The following is an 18,659-nucleotide window of genomic DNA, read 5'->3' as shown; positions in this document are numbered from 1 at the left end:
CTAACATTACTTTCCTCATCACCTCGGGCCCTTTGGCCTTCTAGAAATTTTTCCAAATCAGAAGGTTCATAGTATATATATTTTTTCCCCCTCACCCACATCAGACATTTACAGGGAAATCTTATTACAGTTCGTATCCCATAAGTTTTAGCTATATTTGCTAAGGTAATGAATTTTTTCCGCCTGACTTGGGTGTCCCTTGCTATGTCTGGATAAATCCAGATTCTCTGGCCCAAGTAGAGCGAGGTCCTATTAGACATATAAACCTTAAGAATTTTATCTCTGTCCTCGGACCGAGAAAATTTTACCACAAGGGTACCCCTATTCTCCACTTGGGCACTAAGAGATGTCTCAATTAATTCTGTGACATTTAAAGTTAACTCCTGTTGGTCCTGATTTATATTTGCATTTTGGCTATTCTGTGCAATAAAATAAACCTTAGCTATAGAAGGTAAGTCTTCAGATGAAAATGAGAGGATATTCACAAAATAATTTTTTAGTTGTTCTCTTGCTGAAATTAATTTACACTTAGGGAAATTAATTATCCTAAGATTTAAATATCGAATTTCATTTTCCAAAGACTCCACTTTTTTAGCTATGATGTTTTCGCCTTTGATAATACTGGCCTGCACATTTTTTACCGAATTTAATTCTTCTTCTACTCTTATTAATGTTGAGCTGTTACTAGTAACCAGTGGGTTTATATTTAATATCACATTTTGCATCTCCTTAATATTTACATTTAAATTTGTAATATTAGACTGTAAAGCCGTTATTGCTTGCCATAGCATTTCTAGGGAAACCTGTTTGGGAGGAGACACAACATAAGTAGGGGTTGAGGAAATAACATTTTGAACAATAGTTCCTTGTCTGTCAAAGATCCCATTATCGGGAGAGGAAATAAGTTCTCCGGCAATTTTTGTTCTCCCGTCGGGTTTCTTATTTCCCCCGACAATATATTCTCCCTCTGATGATGGACCCGCTGCTCCTTCGAGCACACTCGCACATACTGGCTTTATACCCTGTGCCTCCTCAATAGGACTTTCCAGTAACATCGACTTCCGTATGTCTGAAAAGTCTGGTTCAGTGGCATAGCCAGTAGACCGAGGGGGAATCGGTACTGTTGGTGCCCCGGGACTAAGAGTCACTTCGCCCGATGAAGGAGAAATTAGCTCTTTTTCTACCTCCATAATAGGCCTCTCCGGGGTTATAACTCCCGACGGTGAGTAGAACCCTGTAATCATTGCTTGTATGGGGTTCGGTCTGGCAGGTACTGAGGACTCCTGCCTGACCTTTCCCTTACGTTTCGTATGAGGCATCGTATTCAAGTAATATTTTCAATGAGCTAGGGATCTACTCACAGTTCTGTTAATCCTCAAGTATCGGAATCAGATGTAAGGACTGGTAACCACTGCACTGGTGTAACGTTCTTGGCGCCTTCTTCGCCTTCGCCGGCCTAAGCCGGACCAAGCCGCGCGCCCCTTACGGAGCGCGCGGCTTAGGCAGCGTGCGCCGACGGCGGCAGTGCGCCGTCTGCTGCTTGATTTTATAGCAGCAGACACGAACTGCTCACGTGACCGAGGGACCTCCTTCCGGGTCGGGGCAGCCGCCGAGACCTGCAGCTGTTCCAAGGGTAACGGTGTCAAACGAGAGTCTCTCCCGGTAGGGCAATGGTTTCCCACTCCTCTCTGTTGCAGTTCCCAACTTCCAGTGTCTGCCGCTTGATTTTATAGCAGCAGACACGAACTGCTCACGTGACCGAGGGACCTCCTTCCGGGTCGGGGCAGCCGCCGAGACCTGCAGCTGTTCCAAGGGTAACGGTGTCAAACGAGAGTCTCTCCCGGTAGGGCAATGGTTTCCCACTCCTCTCTGTTGCAGTTCCCAACTTCCAGTGTCTGCCGCTTGATTTTATAGCAGCAGACACGAACTGCTCACGTGACCGAGGGACCTCCTTCCGGGTCGGGGCAGCCGCCGAGACCTGCAGCTGTTCCAAGGGTAACGGTGTCAAACGAGAGTCTCTCCCGGTAGGGCAATGGTTTCCCACTCCTCTCTGTTGCAGTTCCCAACTTCCAGTGTCTGCCGCTTGATTTTATAGCAGCAGACACGAACTGCTCACGTGACCGAGGGACCTCCTTCCGGGTCGGGGCAGCCGCCGAGACCTGCAGCTGTTCCAAGGGTAACGGTGTCAAACGAGAGTCTCTCCCGGTAGGGCAATGGTTTCCCACTCCTCTCTGTTGCAGTTCCCCCTACTTACTTTTTAAGGAGTGGGACACTCCGGACTTGGGACTGAAGGTGGCTAAGGCCATGGATAAGATTTATCCCTTACCTGAGGAGGCCTTGGAACATTTGAGGGTTCCTAAGGTAGATTCAGCTGTGACGGCAGTCACAAAGAAGACCACCATTCTGGTTACAGGGGGCACAGCCCTGAAGGACCTACAGGATCGTAAGCTGGAAGTCCAGCTTAAAAAGATATTTGAAGTCTCCGCCCTGGGGATTCGGGCAGCGATATGTAGTAATTTTTCGTTGTGAGCAGGTCTCCGTTGGGTCCAGCAGCTCCTTGCCAGCGAATCCTTATCCCAGGAAGAAACCCTACAGGCAGGGCGTCTGAAGGCTGCCATTGCCTACAGTGCGGATGCCTTTTATGATTTGCTTCGCACATCTGCCAGGACCATGGTGTTGTCGGTGTCCGCTCGGCGTCTTTTGTGGCTCCGGAACTGGACTGCGGGCGTGTCTTCGAAGGCTCAGCTAGGTTCCTTGCCATTTAAAGGTAAGCTCCTTTTCGGCAAGGAGCTGGAGGACCTAGTCCAGTCCTTAGGTGAGAATAAGGGGCATCACCTACTGGAGGATAAGCCGAAGTCGAGAGGAGCTTTTCTCTCCAGTTTTCGCGGAGGTCGACGGACCCGGACTTCCAGAGGATCAGTTTCTTCCTTTCGTCACAATGCCAGTAGACAGCAGTCCTACACTCCGTCCTTTCGGGGGCGGCGTTTCGATACACCTGGCTCTGGCCAGGGTGCGCCGGTTGGAAAGACCTCACAATGATGGGCAGCCGGCTCATTTCTCGGTCCCAGAAGTGGGCAGCAGACTAACGCTGTTCTACGAGGAGTGGGCCAAAATAACGTCGGATCAGTGGGTCCTCTCTGTGATAAGACACGGTTATGCGTTAGATTTTGCACATATGCCCCGCCAGCGGTTCCTGGTCTCTCCCTGCGCCCAGGCACAAAGTGCGGAGTGGTTTAAGAAACTCTGCAGCGAACTTGGAGCCATCATTCCAGTGCTGTCAGAGGAGCTTCGAAAGGGCCGGTACTCCATTTATTTCGTGGTCCCCAAGAAAGAAGCAACTTTTCGACCCATTCTAGATCTCAAGCGGGTCAACAGATGTTGCGGATTCCTCGATTCTGGATGGAAACGCTAAGATCCATCATTGCGTCGGTGAGACGAGGGGAATTTCTGGCATCTCTGGATCTCACCAAAGCCTATCTACATATTGGCATCTGAGCAGATCATCAGCGTTTTCTAAATTTCTCCATTCTGGGGCATCACTATCAGTTCCAGGCACTTCCGTTCGGTCCGGCCACGGCACCCAGAATCTTCACCAAGATTATGGTAGTGGTGGCAGCACAGCTCCGCAAGGAAGGATATCTGGACCACCCATACTTGGACGATTGGCTGATTCGAGCAAAGTTGGAGGTGCATTGTCAGGAAGCTGTCCAGCGGGTGCTGCAGTTGCTACGAAACCTTGGTTGGGTAGTCAACCTGTCCAAAAGTCGACTGACTCCCTCACAGTCCCTGGAGTTTTTGGGAGCTTTGTTCGACACTCGTCAGGGCACGGTATCCCTCACGGAAGAGCGTGTGATCAAACTTCAAGGTCAGGTTCGGGCCTTGCTAGCCAAGGTCTCCTCCAATAGTTTGGGATTATTTACAGGTGCTGGGTTCCATGACATTGACTTTGGAATTAGTTCCTTGGTCTTTCACTCACACGAGGCCTGTTCAATCCGCGTTACTGTCCCGCTGGAACCCAGTTTCAGAACAGTTTCATCTTCCGTTGCCCCTGACGGGATACGCTCGCTCCAGTCTGGCCTGGTGGCTCAACCTGGACAACTTAAGGCGGGGAGTGCCTTTGGTAATTCAGGATTGGACGATGGTCACCACAGATGCCAGTCTTTATGGCTGGGGAGCGGTTTGTCAGCGGATGTCAGTGCAGAGCAGGTGGTCCTCGCAGGAAGCTTGGTGGTCCACCAGTCACCTAGAAACCAGAGCGGTGAGGTTGGCTCTGCAGGCATTTCTTCCGATTCTCCGAGACAAGTCGGTACGCATCCTCTCCGACAATGCGACCACAGTGGCTTATATCAACCAGCAGGGAGGAACAAGGAGTCAACCAGTAGTGTTGGAAGCTCGGTTGCTGATCTCTTGGGTGGAACGGAACTTGTTCAGCATAGCGGCCTCCCACATTGCTGGGGTCGACAACGTTTGAGAGGACTTCCTCAGTTGATATTGCATAGAACCCGGAGAATGGGAGCTCATGGACGAAGCCTTTCATCGCATTTGTGCTCATTGGGGAACACCCTGAGTAGATTTAATGCGACGTTCAGGAACACCAAGGCGCCACGCTTCTTTGTCCGCCGCAGGGAACCGTGTGTGGAGGGCGTGGACACTCTGGTTCTCCCCTGGCCGGTGGATGTCCTACTGTATGTGTTTCCTCCTTGGCCAAACTCTTTGCAGAATAGAAGTGCATCCGTTGGAAGTAATTCTCGTCGCTCCCGAGTGGCCGAGGTCTCCATGGTTCGCGGATCTGACCAATCTGGCCATTGACGGTCCCCTGAGATTTCTGGATCTGCCGGTCCTTCTCCATCAGGGTCCAGTTTATTTCGATCAGGTCGAATGCTTGTGTCTAGCGGCATGGCTTTTGAGAGGAAACATCTGAAGTCCCGAGGTATTCGGATGCGGTGGTATCTACAATGTTGCAGTCCCGTAAGGTCTCCACTTCCTTGTCTTATGTCAGGGTCTGGAAGGTTTCTGATGCTTGGTATTTCGCCACAGGTGTTGTGTCTACCCGTGCGGGAGTCTTGGACATCTTGAGTTCCTTCAGGATGGTTTATCAAAGGGCTTGTCCTGGAGTTCCTTACGAGTACAGGTGGCCGCGATCTGTTCCTTGCATGGTACCATACATGGGCTGAGCCTAGCAGCGCATCCGGATGTCTCCTGGTTTTTACGAGGCGTGAAGCATTTGAGACCGCCTGTACGGGAACAGTGTCCGTCTTGGAATTTGAATTTGGTTCTTAAAACCTTGTGTTCGGCACCCTTTGAACCTTTGTGTAGGGCCACTTTGAAAGATCTCACCTTGAAGGTAGTCTTTTTGGTGGCGATTGCCTCAGCTCGCCGACTGTCGGAGCTTCAAGCGTTGTCATGTAGGGAACCCTTTTTGAGGATTTCTGATTCGGGCATTTCCCTGCATACGGTTTCATCTTTCCTTCCCAAGGTGGTGTCTTCTTTCCATTTGAATCAGTTAGTGGAGCTTCCAGCTTTCTCTGATCAAGACTGGTCGGACCCTGATTATAAAGAATTGAGGATGTTGGATATTTGCCGAGCTTTGCTCCGCTACCTGGAACTTACCATTGAGTTCAGGGTGTCAGATCATCTCTTTGTGCTCTGGAGTGGACCTCGTTGGGGTAATATAGCTTCTAAAACCACGATAGCTTGTTGGTTAAAGGAGGCCATAAATTCTGCTTATTTGCTAAGCGGGCGGCCATTGCCTGTGGGCCTTCGGGCTCACTCTACTCGATCTCAAGCGGCTTCCTGGGCGGAAAGTCGTCAAGTGTCACCCGAGGAAATATGTAGAGCAGCTACGTGGAAATCGCTCTTCACCTTTGCTAGACATTACTGTTTGGATGTTCAGGCGTCAGGGACAGGGACATTCGGAGCAGGGGTACTGCGTGCGGGCCTCTCCGGATCCCATCCCAAGTAAATGAAGCTCTGGTACATCCCAGGAGTCTGGGCTGATCCGGGTACGTACAGGGAAAGGAAAATTAGTATCCTTACCTGATAATTTTCGTTCCTGTAGTAGCACGGATCAGTCCAGAGCCCCGCCCTATTTAGGGTCTTACCAGTTTGGAGAGTCCACGCTATTGTATTCATGTCTAGTTCTTGCTTTTGCAGACCGGTTGCGTTGTGCTGCAGCTCTTGGGTGCTGATCCCATTTGGGGGTTACATGAGCCAATTTTTTCCAGTTATTCGGTTATTGTATATAGTTTGGGGTTTTTTATAATCCATTCTGCTTTGACATTAAGTAATACTGCCAGACTGTAGGTGGCACCAGCCCAGATAAGGCGGAGTTTGTTGCTAAACTTCTGTCTCCATCTTCTAGAGGGGTGGGGGTGGGGGGGGGGGGGTGGGGGCAAAACCCAGGAGTCTGGACTGATCCGTGGTACTACAGGAACGAAAATTATCAGGTTAAGGATACTAATTTTCCTTTAAGGCTCCTACTGGATAGAAATGGCCCTACTCTATATCCTTTCTCCTCCTGACCTGCAGTAAATGTGGGGGTGAAGTTTCCAGGGCAAAAGAAGGCCCCATCTCTCACTCGCCCAGCTTAACTTTCTTGCATCCCTTCTGGCGGACCCCCTGGCATGGTTTCATGGAATCCAGATTGGGAACTAATTCTCTAGGGGAAGATTTTATCTATCCTGTTAATTCCTTTTTTTTTTTCTTCATCTTCTCTAGTTGTTACTTTTATAACTAGTTAAATTTTTTTTTGTTACTTCTGCTTTAACAGTTTTATTTCTCTGTAGTTCACTGTCAGCTGATCTGCCGATCTCTCTGGAGGTCCTTTGTGTCAATTAAAAAAAAAAAAAAGTTTTTGCACTGACCTGATGAAGGATGCATAACTCTCAAAAGCTGGTCAAAAATGTACTAAGTCCAGGAAAAAGGCCTTGCCTACATTTTGTTTGTTGACTTTTTTATTTCTACATATCTTGATGAATTCACACTTCATTTAAAAAATAGAGGAGAACAGACCTGAAGCAGAAAAAACTAATGGCAAAAAAAAAAAAGCAGAATCCTTCAGCAAAAAATGCAAGTCATTTCACAAAAACTTTAAAAAGTGTTAAACTAGTGCTTAGTGAAAAGACACAAAGGATCTTCGTATAGCTGAGGCAAGAGGTATATGTACACACCCCCCAAACACTTCAGAATGAAATTATTGACCTTAGTCTGTGAAGGGCAGGAGTGGCCTTATGGTTAAAATAATGGGCTGTAAAGCAGGAGACCTGGGTTCAGATCCTGCTTCTCCCCCGTCATGCCTTGTGACCCAAGGAAACTCACTTTATCTCTCATTGCCTTAAATTGTGAGCTCTTGACTCGTATCTGTATGCAATGTTTAATAAAATACCCTGTTGCAGAAATAAATAAAAGGAAAGTGGAAGCATCAAAAAGCCAAGGCATTAGTGCAGGTTATAGAACCCCGGAGCTCCAGCAGAACAACCCAACACGTGCACGTTACAGCTTGGTAGGAAAGGGAAGCCTGATAAAGTCATGGGATAGGAGGCAATGTTCTTTCGTGGATTACAGATTGGTTAAAAGAGGAAACAGAGTAGGATTAAATGGTCAATTTTCTCAGTGGAAAAGGGTAAACAGTGGAGTGCCTCAGGGATCTGTACTTGGACTGGTACTTTTCAATATATTTATAAATGATCTGGAAAGGAATACAACAAGTGAGGTAATCAGATTTGCGGATGATATAAAATTATTCAGAGTAGTTAAATCACAAGCAGATTGTCATAAATTGCAGGAGGACTTTGTGAGACTGGAAGATTGGGCATCCAAATGGCAGATGAAATTTAATGTGGATAAGTGCTAGGTGTTGCATATAGGGAAAAATAACCCTTGCTGTAGTTACACAATGTTAGGTTCCATATTAGGAGTTACCACCCAGGAAAAAGATCTAGGCATCATAGTGGATAATACTTTGAAATTGTTGGCTCAGTGTGCTGCGGCAGTCAAGAAAGCAAACAATGCTAGGAATTATTAGGAAGGGAATAGTGAATAAAACAGAAAATGTCATAATGCCTCTATATCGCTCCATGGTGAGACCGCACCTCGAGTACTGTGTACAATTCTGGTCACCACATCTCAAAAAAGATATAGTTGCACTGGAGAAGGTACAGAGAAGGGCAACCAAAATGATAAAGGGGATGGAACAGTTCCCCTATGAGGAAAGGCTAAAGAGGTTAGGGCTGTTCAGCTTGGCGAAGAGATGGCTGAGAGAGGGGATATAATAGAAGTGTTTAAAATCATGAGAGGTCTAGAACGGGTAAATGTGAATCAGTTATTTACTCTTTCGGATAATAGGACTAGGGGGACTCCATGAAGTTAGCAAGTAGCACATTTAAAACTAATCGGAGAAAATTCTTTTTCACTCAACGCACAGTTAAGCTCTGGAATTTGTTGCCAGAGGATATGGTTAGTGCAGTTGAGTGTAGCTGAAGGTTTGGAGAAGTTCTTGGAGAAGGCCATTAACTGCTATTAATCAAGTTCACTGTGGGCCAGATTTTAAATGCCCTGCGCGCGTAAATCCGGCTGGATTTACGCGCGCAGGGCCCTCGCGCGCCGGCGCACCTATTTTGCATAGGCCGCCGGCGCGCGCAAGTCCCAGGGCTTCATAAAAGGGGCGGGGCGTGTCCAGGGGTGTGGCGCCGGCCCGGGGGCTGGTCGAGGCCTCCGGACCAGCCCCGGGTCGGGTGATGGCACGCCAGCAGCCCGCTGGCGCGCGCAGATTTACGTCTGCTTTCAGCAGGCGTAAATCTGCCAACAAAAGGTAGGGGGGGGTTTAGATAGGGCTGGGGGGGTGGGTTAGGGAGGGGAAGGTGTGGGGGGGGGGGGGTGGAAAGAAAGTTCCCTCCGAGCTCGGCGCACGCAGGTTGCACAAATGTGCACCCCCTTGCGCGCGCCGACCCCAGATTTTATAAGATACGCGCGTAGCGTATAAAATCCAGCGTACTTTTGTTCGCGCCTGGTGCGCGAACAAAAGTACGTGCCCGCGTCAAATTATAAAATCTACCCCTTAGGGAATAGCCACTGCTATTAATTGCATCAGTAGCATGGGATCTTCTTAGTGTTTGAGTAATTGCCAGGTTCTTGTGGCCTGGATTGGCCGCTGTTGGAAACAGGATGCTTGGCTTGATGAACCCTTGGTCTGACCCAGTATGGCAATTTCTTATGTTTTTATCCTCCAATAAAGGGAAATAGATGCAAAATAAATCAGTGTGAAGTTTTTTTATTCTGGAAAGCTCTTAATCCAACACTTGATCAGTGAAATTTTTAATCAGCAGTAAGTCCCCTGACACGGTCCTGTGTTTCACCCGAAGGCTCTTTAGACGAAGGTCTAAAGAGGTAATAGCTCAAAACTACAAAAGAAACAAATACAAATCAGTTTTATGTAAGGATAAAAGACCGGGATAACAGCAGGACTTAAAGGTACATACCTGTGGACACAAAGACAATTCAGAAATAAGAGCTCTTACTGGAGCATTAGGTATATATGTGCAAGATCAAACTGGTCTTCCCTGCCAAAGGATACTTTTTATCCTTTAGCACATGATCTAAAACAACCAGTCAAATTAGTCAGAACAAAAGCTATCAAACATTGCAGGGAAATGACCTTGGAGAAGCCTACTTCAAGGGCTACCATCACCGTCTGTAATTCACTTTGCTTCACTCGAACAGCAGCCACCATTGCTGTTGCAATTTGAGCAAAAGAGGGTCAGCTTCACATTTTGAAAAATTTGCCACTCACAAATCACATGATGCCATCATTCACAGCCATGTTGTGTCCACATCATGTATACTGGGTGCTGGCTCAAAAAGGTCACGGTACACCTAGTGAGAAAATACAGGGAAGTGCAGCAGAGAGATTGAGGGGTGTGCAACAACTTCCAGATGAGAGGAAGATGCGGCTCACTTGGGAAGGAAATGACAGAGGGAAATCTGACAGAGTGCTATCAAATCATGAAAGGTCTGGAGGAAATAAATCGAGAGCTATTTATTATGTCTCATAATAAGAGAACAAGGCGACGCCTGATGAATCTATCGGCCGACAGGTTTCAAACACATCTTTACAAATCCAGAATGAACCTGTAAAACTCACTGCCACAGAACACTATGGAGACAAATGCTACATCTGGGGTTAACTAGACAAATTTAGGAAACACAGTTATCATTGAAAGGCTGTTTATCATAACCAGGATATCACCTGAATTCAGTGCATCCCTAAACCATGAATGTTAGGGCAACTGTACACATTCTCAGTGTCTTATACATTTCCTCTAAGCACCGGCTGCTTGCAAGAGGCAGGATGCTGGCCTACATGGAATTTTGGTCCGATCCAGTTTAACAATTCTTATGTTCTCTCCTGTGTCTTTCCCCTGACCATGGTCCCTCTTCCTGCCTGTCCCCCATTGTCCTTCTTGCTCTCCCTTCCCCGTTGACCTTTTTTTTTTTCCCTTTCATTCATCTAGTGTTTCTTCGCTTCCTCCTTCTCTACTGTGCTTTTCGGTTCATTACCCTAAGCCTCTCCTCTCCTCTCTCTTGTCCAGCTCCATGGTGCTTCACTGCTGCAGTCCAGCTGAGCTGTGTGGGTGTGACAGATAGGAAAGCTCACTGAGCTATCATCATCACCAAATCATATTCACAGGGGTGACGCCTGCAGGAGGGGAAGCCATTGGCCAGCAGTTCTCCAAAACCTGATATCTTGTGTCACCATTTATTTTGATCATTGATCGTGACTGCTTCCCTTCTGATGAGCCATTTGGCAGATACAGAATGGCTGGGTTCTGACATTTAGTGGCCTTGGTTAATGATTACATCCAGTCTTTACTGCTTGTTCTAGACTTCCAGCTGCTAGTGAGAATTTGTCACCTTGGCTGAAAACGGTTGAAAGATTTCATATAAATGTGATGCCCTCGTGAATGTGCAGAAACATTTTGGTTTTATCATTTTGTAATCCCATTTATTTATTTATTTATTTATTTATTTATTTATTTATTTAACCAACCAACCAACGAGTAGATATGTTGAAAGAAATGTCCAAGCCACTGGATCTGTATTGCCCAGTCCGCCATAATGCCATCCTGTAACTTTTGTCAACTCAATCCTCGCTATCTGCTTTCACAACCAATCAATTCTTTTTATTTGTGGCAGGTTCATATGTATGGAAAAGCTGCTGAGAGATGGAGCGATGGCACTGCAGTCCAGCGCAGCTCCATTCATTTCAGCAGAGTTACCTGTTTTTGATGTCGAAAACCACAGAAATAATCCTGCCACTTTATTCCTTCAGATGAAGGATCTTTTTATCAGCATCTACGTGTTGAGCCCAGTAGGCTGTTAGTGAAACAGTTGGTGTCAGCTGGAAACCAGAGTAATATTGAATTACAGGCACCCGTTGGTGTAGGCAGCAGTGTGCAAGAAAATTCACATGGCTACCAAGGGTCCCTCCCTCAGTCTGAGCACAGTTCCTGTTAATCGGAGGCAAATTAGATAACTTGTTCTGCTGAGCAGCAGCTTTTATACACATCCCAAGAGGGAGCACTTTCCTAATGTGTGTGAACAGCTACGCTCTCTGTTCCCAACCTCTTCCCCTCTGGTCTCTCCCTCATAGTTCTCCATGCCCTTCTCCCTTGCTCTCACTGACTCATCTTCGTGTTCCCATTCTGCACCTGTACGCAGTGTTTAAGTGCTTTGTTGCTGTTCTAATAGCAGGCATGTTTTCTGTAGCGTACAGACAGGGTGCCAAAGGACATCCACGTGGATCCTGAGAAGTTTGCTGCGGAACTCATCAGTCGGTTGGAAGGAGTATTGAGGGAGCGGGAGGCGGAGGAGAAACTAGAAGAGCGTCTCAGGCGTGTGCGAATGGTGAGTTCCTTTGGTAATAGCATGTTTCATATGCAAGGTATTTCCCCATTATTTGTGGTACCTTATGTAAGCAGTGTGACGCTGCATCACTGCTGCTTGTAGCACGTGCAAGATGTTGAGTTACTTGGCCATTATCTGTTAGTAGTGTCTGTGATCAGTAAGATATTCCAGTAGTATTGTCAATGGTGAATTCCTCTCCTGAATCACTGGCTGCACACACACAGACCGATACAGTACAGTGCGCTCCAACGGAGCGCACTGTTAACCTGCCCTTGGACGCGCGTTTTCCCTTACCCCTTATTCAGTAAGGGGAGGAAAACGTGCATCCAACCCGCGGCACCTAATAGTGCCCTCAACATGCAAATGCATGTTGATGACCTTATTAGGTATGCCCGCGCGATACAGTAAGTAAAATGTGCAGCCAAGCCGCATATTTTACTTTAAGAAATTAGCGCCTACCCAAAGGTAGGTGCTAGTTTTTGCCGGCACTGGGAAAGTGCACAGAAAAGCAGTAAAAACTGCTTTTCTGTGCACCCTCCGACTTAATATCATGGCGATATTAAGTTGAAGGTCCCGAATTGTAAAAAAAAGTTTAAAAAAAAAAAAATTTAAGATGGGCCGGCGGTTGTCGGGCTGAAAACCAGGCGCTCAATTTTGCTGGTGTCCGGTTTCCGAGCCTGTGGCTGTCAGCGGGTTCGAGAACCGATGCCGGCAAAATTGAGCATCGGCTGTCAAACCCGCTGACAGCCGCCGCTCCGGGCTAAAAGGAGGCGCTAGGGACGCGCTAGTGTCCCTAGCGCCTCCTTTTGCATGCTTCTACCGCACCACCTAATTTGCATACTGAATCGCGTGCACCGGCGAGTGGTGTATTGCTCTGGTATTACTGAGTACAAGATGTAGGAGAGGAGTGCTACTCTGGCATTACTCTTTGCAGAATACGTGAACAGTTAATTTGCTCTTTCTTACTGACCAGTCAGATGAATCCAGAACGAGTGGGTTACGCACTTCTACAGGCAGATGAAGACGGAGTAAACTGACGTCACAGTATATTTACTCCTGTAGTGATAGCCTGCCAGTATTCTCCGGTTCCAGCAGATGGTGGATGCGCATCTCTCTACTGGGGATTGCTTCATTTTGAAAAAGGAAAATTAAGGATATTTCATTCGCCCTGCTCTCCTGTGGTGATACCAAAAAGTCCCTCCCACAGTTGAGAATTCCTGAGGTGATTTCCATGGTCCTGTAACCGTCTCTAAAAGTCAGTAAGGAGGTCCAGACAACTGATCCGTAAAGATAGACTTTTATTGCCAGCAAGATGCAGCTAAGACAAAGGCTCAGTACAACTGCATACCACGCCCCCTCAGGAGCAAACTTTTATGCACTTTACAACTCTTATCTTTCACACATGCGTTCTGGTTTTGCTGAATAAACAATTTGCAAACTGCTGAACAAGCATTAGCTAGCGTGGTCCTCTAGTAGGTGTAGCTTATGATCAGACTATTGTTTCGTCATTTAATTGACGTGTTAGACATTTTATAGCGGCAATCGTATTAATACAATACAAATTATTATTCCAAAATGGAGTCACGTTACACTAAATGTTAGTGCGTAACTGCGTCACTACGCATTATGTGCCGTTTGCGTTGCAAATATTAGTACAGTAAAAATGGCTGTGCGTTTCACTGCTGGCATGGTTAGACGAGAGGCTTTTCAGTTGCTCAGTCTTCAGAGGTTCACGAAATTGAACTCCTTCAGTCCCTCAGATGAGTGCCTTAGTCCAGTAGCTGTAGCTGGTTTTTTAGCCAGCATGGGCTTAGCTACTTAAGCAGCTGAAAGGCAGCAGGTGCAGGAAGCTGAGCGCGGCGGTGATGGCATATGCCCTCTCCCTCCGCAGCTGGAGATCTTCTCTGTATTCAGTCGGGTAAGGCTGAGCTCAGGTAAGTTTAAAAAAAACAAAACAAAAAACAAATATATACATATATAGATATATAGATATATTATATATATATATTTATAGAGACATAAAAAGAGGCTTTTGTAGCCTAGGGATTCCTCCTATTTCCCGGTCTCTGTTCTTGAGGCGCCGTTCCGACATTCATCCCGCTCCGTGGGATGTCAAGAGACATGGGCAGCCTGGTGGGTTGAGCAGCCTCTGTAGGCTAGGCCCTCTCTGAGGATTTTTTGCTGCGCGGTAGGCCGCAACAGCATTTTGCGCACTTTCTGAGGCTGCCCTCTACAGGATTGTTGGGTCGGAGAGTGCGTGTAGCTGTGCGTCCAGGTTGTGTCCAGTTTTTGGATACCTAGTTGGGCTTTGTATTATGTGCATCTAAGTTAAGCAGTGCCTTAAGTGACTGCACGCTTACCTGTGCACACAAGTTTTATTGTGCACTTGAATTGTTTTACAGCACTTATTTTTGGGACGCCTAATTTTTAGATGCCTAAGTTGGAAGCCTAGTATTTTTGGACATACCAAAATAAAGGCTAGTCGCACATTTCTAGCCATCGCTCAAGCGCACTGTCAGCCATGCCTAAGAAACCTAAGCGCCATTCTCTTTGCACTGCCTTTCATATTGGGGCATCTGAGCCAGGAGTGCCCTCTAACTTGTGTCAGCACTGTTTGGAGGCTCAGGGAAAATTGCCTTCCTCTGATTTCAGTAAGCCTGGCTCTTCCCAGCCGGATACAGGCCTGGGTGCAGATGGCTCAGGTGGGGTGCTGGAATGTTAGGAATTATTAAGAAATAAAATGATGGATGTCATAATGCCTCTGTATCGCTGGATAGAGAGACCACATCTTGAATACTGTGTGCAATTCTGGTCGCTGCAGCTCAAAAAAAAAGATATAGTTGTACTGGAGAAAGTGCAGAGAAGGGCGACCAAATTAAGTGGCATGGAATGGCTGCCCTATGAGGTAAGGCTAAGGAAGTTAGGGCTCTTCAGTTTGAAGAAGATGACTGAGGAGGGATATGAAGAGGTCTCCAAATCATTAAAGGACTTGAAAAAATTAATGTAAATTGGTCATTTATTCTCTCAAATAATAGAAGGACTAGGGGGCCCTCCATGAAGTTAGCAAGTAGCTCATTAAAACAAACTGAAGAAAATTCTTTTTCACTCAGCGCATAGTTAAGCTCTGGAATTCATTGCTAGAGGATGTGGTTACAGCAGTTAGTGTAACTGGGTTTAAAAAAGGTTTGGATAAGTTCCTAGAGGAAAAATCCATGAACTACTACTAATTAATAGTAATTTAAAATGAATTTAATGTTTGGGTACTTGCCAGGTACTTGTGACTTGGATTGGCCACTGTTGGAAATAGGATGCTGGGCTTGATGGACCCTAGGTCTGACCCAGTATGGCAATTCTTATATTCTTATGTTATGAAACTGGTTCCTCAGCAGGGGACGGTAGCTCAGTGAGATGCCTTGGGTATATCCTGGATTTGGATGCTTCTACTTTTATTTGTGGGTAGAGTTTTTCCAGGGATTGCAATCCTTTCTCCAGGTGCAATCTTCAGCCCTCTCTAATATTCCCAGAGCAGAGTTGCAACTTGCCGGGACGTACTGTTAGAACAGCAGCAGGACTTCCTAATGGATATCCAGATGGCTCAAATGATGATATCGATCCTAACTCCCTTGAGGATGGTGAAATCCCTCCAGGATTAGAACTGTATAGTTCTTCATAAAGATTGAACTGCTAGCTCTGATTTCCCAAACTTTGAAAATGCTCGGAGTTCCTGGGCAGACGCTGTGACTGAGTTGAAGAAAAATCCCATTTTGGTTTCCTTGTATAAGGCCTTATGTTTTTTCCCCCATGTGAAAGCCATTCAAGAATTAATTGAATTTGAGTGGGGCGCCCCAGAGGCTTGTTTCAAAGGGCGTCAGGTTTTGGAAGGCCTGTACCCTCTGGATCCAGTGGCAAGAGAGCATTTACATTTTCAAAGGTAGATGCACTTGTGAATGCAGTCTCCAAGTAGACCACTATTCCCTTGGAATGAGAAGGGCCCTTGCTCATGATAGAAGGATTGAGACTATCCTTAAGCAAGCATTTGATGCAGTGGCAATGACCTTGCAGATCACTTCTTGGTGGCTCGATCTTGTTTGCTTCTTTCCTAGGAAGTCGATGACTCTGAGGTGAACTCCAGGGCAGTTATGGAGCCAGCTGCTGCCTTTTTGGCAGATGTGGGCTGTGATTTGGTCTGCTCTTCAGCCAGAGGAGTGGCTTCCATAGTAGCATCCAGGCATCAGTTATGGTTGAGAAATTGGTCGGCCTATGTGACCTCCAAGGCTAACCTTATCAAATTGCCCTTTAGGCTCCTATTATTTGGCAGCAAGTTGGAAAAACTGGCCAGCAAGTGGGGTGAATCTCCAGTTCCTCATTTGCTAGAGGATAAAAAGAAGACGCCATGCTCTTTTTAACATGAAAGGTTGTACTAGAGGATCCAGGTGTTTTCGTCCCTGTAGAGGAATAACCCTTCAGAAAACTCAACCTTTTGGTGGGTCTCAGTCCTTTTGTCTCTGACAGCCAAGAAAGGGCATGGGTTCGGGTAGTTGAACCTCCCAACCTTCCCAATGAAGGTTTGCCAACCCATTCCCGGGAACACAAGATAAAGGGACGTCTCTCTCTTCTATCAGAGGTGGGTCGAGATCACATTGGATCAATGTGTGCTGGAGGTGATACAAGAAGGATATGCGCTGGAGTTTCTCAGTGTTCCTCGGGACGTGTTCATGTTGTCTCCCTGCCACTCACCACAGAAGAAGCAGGCAGTGGAAACTACATTGGCAAGGCTCCTTCAGTGTGAGGGCTGTGGTTCCAGTGCCCATGTCTCAAGAAAATATGGATCAAAATTCCACTTGTTTCATTGTGCCCAAGAAGGAGGGCTCCTTTCGTCTCATCCTGGATTACAAAGGTGTCAACCATCATCTGTGGGTGACGCATTTTTGCATGGAAACATTGTGCTTGGTAATAATGGCTTTTCAGTTGGGGGAATTTCTGACCTTTTTGGATCTGTCCAAGGCATACCTTCATATTCCCATCTGACTAGAGCATGAACATTTTCTGTGGTTTGCAGTTCTGGGATGCCATTATCAGTTTCTGGCCCTGCTCTTTGGTCTGGCCACCGCCCAAGGACCTTTTCAAAGGTAATGGTGGTAGTGGTGACAGAATTGAGAAAAGATGGGATCCTTGTACATCCAAATTTGGATAACTGGCTGATTCGAAACAAGTTGCTGGAAGAGAGCGGCAGAGTGACCCGCAAGGTGATCTCCCTGTTGCAGGAGTTCGGCTGGGTGGTGAGCCTGGCCAAGATCAGTCTTCAGCCTGCTTAGTTGTTGGGAAAACCTCTAGGTTTAGTTTGATATGAAGTAGTGCAAAGTATTCCTGCTGGAAGTTCGCATTCAGAAGTTGACGACACAGCTCCATATGTTATTGAACACTCTGTGCCTACCTGCATGTACTTGACTTAATGGCGGGAACCTTGGAAATGGTCCTGTGGGCAAGGGTGCATATGTGTCTTCTTCAGTGCTCCCTGCTATCTCAGTGGAACACACAATCTCAGGACTAATTGATTCGGTTCCTCCTGCTGATGGAAGTCTCCTCCCAACTGCAGTCGTGGCTGCAGGTGGATCATCTAAGGAAGGGAGTTTCCCTGGAACCACTGGACTGGCTAGTAGTGACAACAGATGCAAGTCTCCTTGGCTGGGGAGCTCACTGTCAGGAGCTGACAGCACAGGGGTGCTGTAATGCAGAAGAGTCTCTCTGGAACATCAATCAACTGGAAGCCAGGGTGGTCCGGTTGGCATGTTTACAGTTCAGCGACAGGCTACAAGGTTGATCAAGCCAGATAATGTCGGACAATGCAACGACTGTGGCTTACATCAATCAGCAGGGAGGAACCAAGAGCCAGCAACTGTCGCAGGAAATAGATTATGGAATAGGCAGAGGTGCATCTCCAGATGATCTCCGCCTCACACATAGCAGGAAAAGACAAAGTAAGAGCAGACTTTCTCAGCAGGGAGAATCTGGACCAGGAGAATGGGCTTTGTCAGACAAGGTGTTTCAGCTGATTCTGGATCGCTGGGGTACCCTGTTCATAAACCTCCTGGTAACTTCTTGCAGTTCCATGATTCTTCAGTTGCAGGAGAGATCCGAAGTCATTGGGGATCGATGCCCTAGTGCAGTATTGGCTGGAAGACAAGTTGCTGTATGACTTTTCTCTATGGTCCATGTTAAGCAGATTGATCCGAAGGATCAAGCACCACAGAGTGATGGTGCTCTTAGTGATGGTGCTCTTGGTTGCTCCAGATTGGCCCAGGAGGCTGTGGTATGCGGATTTGCGGTGGCTTTTAGGGGACTCACCCCTTCTACTTCTGGCTCACAGGAACCTGCTAAGTCAGGGTCTAGTTCTTTACGAAGATCTGACTTGGTTTTGTCTTACAGTATGGCTCTTGAGAGGGCTCGATTGCTGAAACATGGATACTCAGTGGCAGTGATTTACACTTTGCTTAGAGCTAGAAAATTCTCCATTTCGTTGGCCTATGTGCGAGTTTGGTGAGTGTTTGAGGCCTGGTGTGAGGATCGAGATATTCGTCCTCATTAGGCTAAGATCCCACTCATTTTGGATTTTTTGCAGGATGGCTTGAATAAGGGTTTGGCCCTTATTCAAGCCATCCTGCAAGTAGCAGCTCTTGCCTGTTTCAGGGACCAGGTGAATGGTGGTTCCTTGTTGGCTCATCCTTATGTGGCCCGTTTCCTGAAAGGCATGAAACATC

At 46.9% G+C, this 18,659-nt stretch overlaps 1 protein-coding gene across 1 annotated transcript in view; it reads left to right on the top strand.

Moving 5' to 3' along the window:
• AXIN1 (axin 1) overlaps nt 1-18,659 on the top strand; it is an 89,062-nt gene that overhangs the window by 36,304 nt on the left and 34,099 nt on the right. Inside the window, 1 exon segment of the mRNA XM_029576653.1 lies at nt 11,764-11,901. Within this exon segment, the coding sequence (XP_029432513.1) occupies nt 11,764-11,901 (138 nt within the window).

Source organism: Rhinatrema bivittatum, chromosome 14 (assembly GCF_901001135.1).
Source record: "Rhinatrema bivittatum chromosome 14, aRhiBiv1.1, whole genome shotgun sequence".
NCBI lineage: Eukaryota > Metazoa > Chordata > Amphibia > Gymnophiona > Rhinatrematidae > Rhinatrema > Rhinatrema bivittatum.
Note: the sequence above shows the minus strand (reverse complement) of the source record. Positions and strands in the feature narration are given on the sequence as shown.